A 10,088-nucleotide genomic window follows, 5' to 3' on the forward strand; every position below is an offset into this window, starting at 1 on the left:
ACTTAGAAAGCTGAAACTCAGTAGCTCAACAAACAGCAGTTAAGAAGACAGATGGAGGGAAATAGACGCAAAAAAAAATAGTCGAGGCCCGATTCTATTGAGCTTCCGGGAAATAAGTAAAGTTATTGGAGGTTACTTTAGACCCCTGTGCAACAGAAGCTTTGAGAAAACAGCTGCGATAGCATCGTGGATCTGCATTCTCAGAAGATAACAAAAACAGACCCAAACGAGAAATTTCTCTTCTTTTTTATTATATGATAAATCTTTCTAACATATTGCTGCTTCTATCAGCTGATCTCAAATAACCTTCAATTACAGTGGAGTACAATAAGCTGTCCTTATCTCTTCGATTTAAAGTAAGGAAAAGTAATTTTGAAAGTGAGGGGGTAGGTGGGGGCGGGGAAGTACGTAGGTGGTGAGTCTGTAGCTTAGATAAGTAGGGGTGACTTCTATAGGATCAAAAACTCTCAAAATGACCATGGCCTCTTCACCTTGGCTATTATCAGCAGTTCCTAAATACTATACATAACAAACTAAGCTACTGTTAGTTCCAAAACAGAAGTCATCAATCAAAAACAGAGGTAAACGTTCGACACGATCAAAATTCAAGTCATGAACAAACTTGCTTCAGCTTGAAAAACCAAGAGGAGGCCAATAACTGCAGCTATTAATAATTATAATTTTAAAAAAAAACAATTAAACCAATTTCGGCGGTTATTTCGCTTGACTTTTTAAAACTGAATGAAAGAACAATTTACACCTCACAAAGCTCAGAAAGTCAAGGACGTAAAAATCTCTCGAAAGTCAAAGAGGTCAAGCACAAAATTTCAAAAACATTTGATTTCAATAATTGCAAACTTTGTTCGAGAGCAATTAAAAACTCCAATAGCAACTCGAAAATAGCAGAACTGACCATTCAGGAAAATCTTACTTGTGATTTTTTGATGCAAGCTTTCTTCTTTTAAAAAGAAATTTTCCTTCTCCAAACTCGCAATTTTCGTCTTCAGTTCTTCTTCAACACCCTTCTCCTCATTGCGCAATTCATCTATCTCCAACCTTAACGTTTTAACCTTCTCTTTCTCTAGATTCAACTGTCCATTGTGCTTCTCGATTAATGAATTCAACTCTGAGCTGTGCAGCTGTTGAAGTTGTCCCAAAATCTTATCTTTCTGATGATCAGCTAAAGCATTGTCACCCTCAACCATCACTCTGCAATCAAATTGTTCGTCCAGAATTTCTTGCAACTTTCTTTCAAATTCAGAAGCCAAAAGCTGCTTGTCTTCAGCATATTGTTTGGTCACACTTTTCAGCTCTTTGTTCAGATGTTCCAACTTTGAATCTATTTCGGAGTCACACCTCGAGCACTTGTAAGAATCAATGTCGGCACATTTGCAGATTCTATTGAAATTGTCACGAAACTCTTGTCGAAGAAGTTCCAATTTCTCCTCCCACTAAAAACAATTATTACTGATTGCAATGGAAAATAACTTCATTGTTCTATCATTTTCAAAGAAAGTGCGAAATATAGTTTGTCCTTTTTGACTCCTGCTGAACATTCTAGACAGATAGAATGAATACAATATAAAATGCACTTTTTCAAATCCAAAATTCTTCGAATCGAAAAATAATTAAATGTAGATTCCAAACTAGACAACCCGTCAAAAACTTAAAACAACGAACTGACCCATTTTTAAAATCACCAACTGACACCGAAGAAATACCTCTCGAAAGACATGTGGTTGCTCGAAATAATAGTAGCCTGCGTTAGCAGCGCGTTACTAGAGCTTATTGTAGACTGCAATAATTTAGAATGAACAAATTCAATTTTGCTGCTTTTTATTTGGAAATCAGCTTTCATTTGACATCAAGTGGCGAAGATGAGTTCAGCTGCTTAAAAATTGAACGAACTGATCTAGATCACATAAAACTAAGTGAAGAAGGAAAAGTCAATTGAAAATGTCAATCAGTCAAGCAAGCAAAAATTTAAATTGGAAAAATGGTACACCATTATCTGCACACTTTATTTGACTATTAGTAGTAAACAGCCGCCATTTGTTATCAGCTGCTCAAAATAATGAAAGAAAATTTTAATCACCCGAAAAAAGACGTCGATCGCGAACAATCAAGTTGCGAAGTTAAATTGGTCAAGCTACTTTCGAACAAAAAATAGACCACAAAAATTGCTTCCAACTGCCTCCGACAGTATTTTTGTTTGATATTCAAATTATAAAGAAGAGGCAAATGAGTATTAACAATATCTAAAGCAAAAGAATGTAAATGATTGAAAGCGTTTCACGTGAAACTGTAGTTATTGAACTATTGGTAGATAAACATCAATAATTTTAATGTCCAAAGTTTGAGCCCCTTTTCCCTCTTAGTTTATAGAAAACAAAAAATAACTACCAGATTATGCGAGAAATGGCTAGTTGACTCCTTAGTTGAAAGATCTTTTAAGCCAAAGGCCCCAGAGCTAAAAGTTTAAGCCGAAAAATTGACAACAACCCTATGCCGCAATAGAATCCCAATTAGAACAGCTATTTTTGAGACTAAATGAGAAGACCTCGAGAAAAGCAAATGTTTCTATACCTTAGTAAACAATATCTATGAACTGAAACCATGAATTCGATTACCTAAGCTTCATATTCAAAAAACGATTTCATGAATAATTAGATTGAGTGATGACATTAAAAGAGTACAAATAAGCAAAAATTCGCAAATAGTTTTAACAACAAACAGTATCAAAGTCATCAAAAACACTAACAAAGAACACAATTAATTATTACCTCACTCGCGAACGATGAGAACTGTCATTAATGAAACTAAGTGATAGCACCACAAAAAGAACTGTATAAGGCTCCCAAACATCATTTGAAAACAAGTAGTCAATAGGTAGAAATCCAGATATCAGCCAGATTTCAGATATCAGCCAAAACTCGTACATAGCGTCCACTACGCCTCATTGAAGAGCCAATGAGATTAGCCATTCATGAGACTAAGAAACAGTACAACGATAAAAACTTCAACAACGGCCAAATAAAAAAAATCGATGATATTTACTTAAAACAAACAGTGTCTAAATCTTAGAAACCATTAACCGTCATTTGATGATTTCAAAAAATACGACTAAGCAAAACGTAAAGTTTGTTCAAAAACCAACTTCGAACTCCACTTTAAAGGTAAACTGAAAAAATCACTCTTCAAAACTAATCACTTATTCACTCCCTTTTCTCCTTCAGCGTGATAAAAATCACCACTCCATTTGACTTCTCATTGGCATGCAAAAGTCGGACAAAAGTGTGAACAGATCTTGAAAGACAGCGCACTATGAAAACTGCATTTAAATTGCTGCACAGGAACAACATTGCTGCACTTAGAGAATATTTTTTGCCAAGTTTGCGGCTACTTTTCTCGCTCTCTCATATCTCCTTCCGTTCTCAAACCATTCTCACTTCCTCTATTCTTTTGACTTTATCCAACAAATTGACCCGAAGTCTTCATTTAACGTGCAGGACGTTTACAACCAGCACTTCACAGATTAAAAACCAAGGTCACCATAAGTCTTCGAGTCGTTTAAACCACGATACGTCCATTAATAGCCTCGCTATCGCTTTGCGGCTATTATTAAAACAAAAGTATTAACTTTTTTATAATTGCGCAGGCCAATCAATGATATAAAAGCTTCCTCTCTCAATCAAATAACTGTCTTGATTAACTCGTTTTTTTTCTTTGTCGGCTATTGTTGAACATTCTCGCACAAACAAACCTGTTGATTGGCTACACTGAGCTCTTTAGTAATTAGTTTGTTGACGACTTTGGCGTTGTTTGAATTCTCAACCGCGGTCACTTTCAGGTGTAACCACTCACACTCCTGCTTTAGTTCTTTTAGACATTTCCTGAAAACAAGTAAACCGAATAATTGGCACGATAACTCAATACTCCTCGTTGCTTCGTTTAGGACGCAAAATACTTTATCTCATGGACTCGCATGCTTCTGATTAAATTTTCGCATGCTTCTGATTTATGCTCACTTGGGGGGGGGGGGCAAAACAGAATAGATCCGCATGCAAGTTGAAAGTCCGCCATTTAGCATCTATATTTAGGTTATAATATACCAGTCGCCACGTATCCACCAAAATCAATTTATAACAAAAATTGCTCCCAAAAAAGTATGTTTTCGTCTCCGTTTTTCAGAAATGGAAAGCTACTTTTCAACTAAGCTAACAAATGCTTCAAATTTCTTACCTGTAGGACGCAAGCAGGACCTCAGGACTCGCTTTATCCTCTTCATCTTCTGCAATGAGGCGATTTGCCTCCTCGGTCCAGCTCCTCGTTCGGCGCACATAGAGAGCTTCTGTGCTGAGCGCAACAGCCATTGTTTATTGGAGGCATTGCATTTCTCTAGAACGATGGGATTTTAAAACTCAAACCCGATAATAGGTGAATATTGGGTGCTCCGGATCCTCCTAGTTCTACGTCTCCATAAAGGATTTTGTGTTTTCAAATCTACGAATAAATGGGTCCTTCCCATTATAGCCCCCCCCCCCCCAGCTTAGTGGTCCTAGTTCTACGTCTCCATAAAGGATTTTGTGTTTTCAAATCTACGAATAAAAAGGGTCCTTCCCATTATAGCCCCCCCCCCCCCAGCTTAGTGGTCAGATGAGAAGCGTCTGGTCTCTTGCGGGGTTCCTCAAGGCTCTAAACTGGGACCTATCCATTTCCCGATCTACATTAACGACCTGCCAAATGTAATCTTTTCGTCTCTGTCACTCTTGTTTGCAGATGATTTAAAACTAATCCATTGTTCCAAAAAGGACAGCCTAGACAAGCTGCAAGTTGACCTAAACAATCTCCAAAATTGGAGTGTCCAAAACTGCCTCCTTTTCAGTTACAGAACGTGCTCTTTTACGATTGGTTTTCGGGGACGTCTCGAGGAGGTTGTACTCTCTCTAGAAAATAATTTGATCCAAGAGAGTCGTTAAAGATCTTGGGCTAACTATAGTCGAAACCCTAAATTGGATAGAAAATGCGCAGAATCGAATAGCAAAAGCAATGAAGGCATTTTATCTCATTCGAGGAAACACAAGCTGCCAAATTTCTATTGAAAAAAAGGTTCCCTTATATAGAGCTATAATACGCCCGCCATTAATGTTTCCATTTGAATGCTTGGAGCTAAAGCGAAACGAGTATCCAACTTTAGACCGGTTTAGAAAAAGGTAATGAAATGGGTGTTAAACAGAAATTGTTACTAAGAAGCTATTGTTCAAAGCAATATGCTGCCACCACTCTACTTTAAAGTCCTAAAAGATCTTCTACTTTTTAGCTGCATAGTGTTAGTAAAGTACGATGTCGACTTGCGCAACTATTATAAAAACCGATGGGCCGGAAGAAGATCTAGGGTTATATTGCCAGAGTTTCATTACAAAGCGCAAGGACTCAATTTTTGTTATATAATTGGATTTGAGTTGAACATCCTCTGAAAGAAAATAAGTTTTTGACCACAAAAACTTAGAAAGAAGAGTTCTAGAATTAATGTGGAAAATTTTCAATGAAAACTGCGTTTAGAATAGTTCTATAATTGGATCTCTTTGTGCCTGTGCCAAAACTGTCGTGCTATTTCTATGTTAAAATTGTAGTAAACCATAGAAAATAATGTATGACATGCTCATAAAATACATATTGAACGCACCATTCGAAATTTTGACAGTTAAGGGGGAAACAAAAAGGGGCGGTTACTAAGAGTAAACCGGATATTAACAATATAAAGAAAGCATCATTAAAGATGATGGGAGTCATCACGGAATTTCATCTTGACGGGAGACATCAGGGAATGTTTGTTTCTTGACGGGATTCATCAGGCAATAAACCTGTTATCTATTAGTTTAACTAACAGGGATCTTTGCGGTAGAAAATAACTATAAGAAAATCTCAAAGAGCTAAAAAAAAATGTGTTAAAAGAACCCAAAATAATCAAATTAGCTTTTCATATTGTCATCTTTTGAAACATCTTGTATTTCCAATAAATAATTCTAACTCTGTATTAAAACGTTTGAATATATACTTCTTCATAAATGAATTAAAAACTTAGTCTTTAAAAGTTTTCATCGTTAATCTCGAGGTTTAAAGTGCTGAAGAAAAAAAGCCCCCGACCCATTCCGTAACCGTAACTGTACACACTGCAGGGACATTATACTGGCGACAGAGACTTAAAAGTTAACATTTTGAAAAAAACTAAAAAGCTTGTTGGTAGGAAGAAGAAAATAAAAAGCATTTTAACTCGAGAACTCGAAAATCAAAGTGATCTCGAGATAAATACACAAAACACAAGATTTGGGATAACAAATCACCAATTTCCAACAAAATTTGTGGAAGTCAGCTGTAGAATTTATAGCGGAATCAGTCGCAGGAAAATGGGTGTTCACAAGTGAGAATTTCCTCGCGTGGGGCTAACTCTTAGTCATTGGTGGAGAGAGAAAATTTTTGAGTGGAAGGAGTGCATCACACCAATTGAGTAGAAACGAAGAGTTTTCTCTAGTTGTTGTTGTTGATAATTGAAAATGATTGCCACTGCTTTCGTCTTTGAAATATTTTTTCTTTCGATCTTAGTCGCTAAATTCACATGTATTAAAGCACCTAATATCATCTTTGTCGTAATTAGAGCAAATATATATATATATATATATATATATATAATTATATATATATATATATATATATATATATATATATATTATGAACATCAATAAAACAGGACAAATCGGAATTTATCTAAAATCTTATTAAAATAATATAGGCAATTTAGGTGGGACAGTCATCTAAAAGAGATTAAACTAAATCTTCTTTAAAATTAAGGGAAAAATAAATAAAAAGGAAATACCATATTAAAATAAGCGTTAGGTTTTATATCCAAAAGTTTTAAACAGTAAAATAAAGAAAGTATTATAGAAATTCAAAGATAAAAAAGATAGCAGCTTCCAGTGACGACGAACTTGGTAATTCTATTATAGAAACTATTATTTTCAACATCTAAACAATGTTTTAAAAGAGGTACGGTACATGTTGGGATTAGTAAAATAGCAACGGGCTGGAACACTAGATTGTTATTACCGGAAACGTTTACCGGTTCAAACGACTTGGAAAGCTACATGACGCATTTTGATCTCATTGAGGAAATACAAATGTGGCAAAGAACTGAAAGCGATTCGGCCAGCGAAGTTGAGGAACGACCGCATTTTTTGCACTTAGGCTACAAAAACTGCCATAGAGTCCTATCGCACTTTACTGCAAGCTACGAGAGAAAATTAAGATGAATTGGTTAAAGTTTTTTGACAACACTATAGCGAAAAACCGGTCGTTTTTTGGGGACAGCTAGCTTGCCGCGTACAGCAACCAGGGGAAAAACTTACAGATTTTATGGGAGATTTAATGCAGTCGGCTTTGAAAGCTTGCCGACAATAGAGACCATCTGGTTCTGACAAGATTCCTAGAACTAATCGACCATATTCAGGTGAGGTTAGAGCTCAGAAAGCAAATCGTTGGCAAGGATATTAAAATAGAAACAGTTTTGGAATAAGCACTGCTTCTGGAAGTCGTAACAAGAATAGAAGAGGAAGAGCAAACATCGATATGTGAGGTATTTAGACGGGATGAAGCAAAAGATTTAGTGGAGGCCGTCATTAAGCTTGTGAACCAATTGTCAGTAAATGACAAACAGAGAGAAAACCGTCAAAACCAATTTAGGGAGCAAAGTAGTTCCCGGGGACGTTGGGTGGACAACAGACGCGACAGAGGACAGCAACACAATCGTGGGTTCAACGATTGGCGGCAATTTCCAACGCCAGGATATAGCAACCGAGACAGATTTTTTGGAAGAGATGAACCGACCAGGAGGAACGACAGGCAGGGTTTCAAGTGCAGAGAATGTGGACAAGAAGAACAAATATCGAGAAATTGTCGAAATTGTTTCCTGTGTGGAAGCTCCCAACACTTGAAAAGAAGGTGTCTTTTTAAAGCAAAACCGGCTGAGACCTGTAATTTCCTTCGAGTTTGTTCGATAAACACAATTAAATGTCTAAACGCAGAATTCATACTTCTTGGGATCAGATGCGTTGGAATAATAGACAGTGGAAGTAGTATATGGCTTTTGAGCTGGTCCAAATACGAAAAACTGGATGAACCAAGAATTGTGCAAACATGCAAAAAACGAATGTTATCATCAATTAACTCAGCTGTTAAAATAATAGAAAGAATAACGCTGTTGGTACAGTTGCAAACAAGACTACCGGAGTTTGAACCAGAATTTGTTATAACGTCAGATGAAGGTTAAGAATGTCTGCTGGGAATTGATTTCCTGAAAACCAGTAAATGTGTATTGAACATACACGAAGAGAAACTATATATTAGTGAGTTTAAAATTTTAATACCGCTTACCACAGAGAAAACGCAAGGTGTTCAGGTTTCTGCAATTGCGGGACAAAACACTTATAAACAGAGTAAAAACGAAAGTCTGATGAAAATTAAATTATCTGATGAAAACCGAGAAAAAACCCGGGAGTGGAAGTATTTGTGGAAGATGGTTCTAGTTTGATAAAAGTCTTAAATCTAACGGACGCACCACTAACTGTTATAAAAACACTAAAGTAAGAAACTGTCTTGAAAACAAACAGAAATTAGTTGTAACTAGAGTTTTCACAAATCAATATAATTCAAAAACACTGGAATCACTTCAAATGGGAAAACACGCAATTTTGGAAGGTTCTAGTCTAAATAACAAGCAGAAAAAGAAAAAACAGGAATTGTTCATGAGATATCAACAAGTTTTCTCCCGAAACTCGAATGACTTAGGATATTGCGACAGAACTAAACACCAAATTGAACTCAACAAAGATGCACAACCGTTAAGAAGAAGTTATTGCAGTATGAGCTTTGATAAAAGAAAAGCAATAATGAAAACTGTCGAAGATCTCGATGATGCAAAGTTAATTGAACCAACCCATACGTATTGGGCTGCACCACCAATAGTGGCGAAAAAAAGATGGCAGCTACAGACGAGTTGTAGATTACAGAGGTTTGAACAAACAAATCGAGAAAAACAGAGGTACGCTACCAAGAAAAACTGACGTTTTTGACAATCTAGACGGGAGTTGTTACTTTTCCAATATCGATTTGACATCGGGATGTTTTCAAATGGATGAAAGTTTACAGAACGTGACAGCTTTTGTAACTCCAATGGGGCTCTACAAGTGGAAGAGACTAACCATGGGTCAGTGCCAGGAGATTTCCCAAATTTAATGGAGATGATCATGGCGGGACTCTCATATGAAGTGGCTTTAGTATCCTGGATGACATAATCATCTTCGGTATATCCTTTGAGGAACATCTCAACCGTCTAGAGCTCGTACTTGGACGACTTAAAGACACTGTATTGAAAATAAAAGGCTCAATGTGTAGTTTTTTTCAGGAAAAAATTTCATTTCCTGGAACCCACTGTTTCAAATAAAGGCGTAGAAGTGGATCCGGAGAAAGTACCGGCAGACAGTAAATTGAAAAGCCCACCAACAAAAAAAATTACGAGCCATATTAGGAGTAGTTGGTCTTACAGAAGATTCATACAAGATTTTGAAAAATTAGCAGAGCCGCTTTACAAGCTACGTAACAAAAAAAGAACGTTTTTCTTGGAGCAATGAGTGTGAATCAGCAGTTGAACAACTAAAACAAACACTACAGAAAGCACCAATTTTGGGTTATCCGAATGACACGGATCCCTATACGTGAACCACCGACGCCTCTCTGTTGGGCATTGGTGCAACTATTTCCCAAACACAACAATGGGGAGAATGAGTTATTGCATACGCAAGCAAAACGCTCAGCAAATGTCAAAAGAGAAACTACTCTGCGACAAAACCTGATTTTTTTGCGAAAGTTTTTTTCAATCAATACTTCAGACATTATTTTCAGGAACAAACTTATTTAATTGTTACCGACCATATGGCCCTCATGTGGTTAAATAGTTTTATGGAACCATACGGATTATTAGCCAGATGGATAGAGAAACTTGGATAATTTGATTTTGAAATCAAACACGCAGCTGG

The 10,088-nt window shown here is 36.6% G+C and overlaps 1 protein-coding gene across 1 annotated transcript in view; it reads right to left on the reverse strand.

Annotated features, from left to right (window-relative positions):
• Nucleotides 1-4,395, reverse strand: part of LOC142355076 (uncharacterized) — a 74,243-nt gene extending 69,848 nt beyond the window's left edge. The window contains exons 1-3 of the mRNA XM_075407357.1: nucleotides 4,243-4,395; nucleotides 3,764-3,893; nucleotides 932-1,451 (exon numbers count right to left, since the gene is read on the reverse strand). Of these exons, the coding sequence (XP_075263472.1) occupies nucleotides 932-1,451; nucleotides 3,764-3,893; nucleotides 4,243-4,373 (781 nt within the window). The 5' untranslated portion in view covers nucleotides 4,374-4,395. The remainder of the gene's footprint in view (nucleotides 1-931; nucleotides 1,452-3,763; nucleotides 3,894-4,242) is intronic.
• Nucleotides 4,396-10,088: the final 5,693 nt, after the last annotated feature.

Source organism: Convolutriloba macropyga, unplaced genomic scaffold (assembly GCF_964194025.1).
Source record: "Convolutriloba macropyga unplaced genomic scaffold, txConMacr16.3 SCAFFOLD_458, whole genome shotgun sequence".
Taxonomy (NCBI): Eukaryota; Metazoa; Xenacoelomorpha; order Acoela; family Convolutidae; genus Convolutriloba; species Convolutriloba macropyga.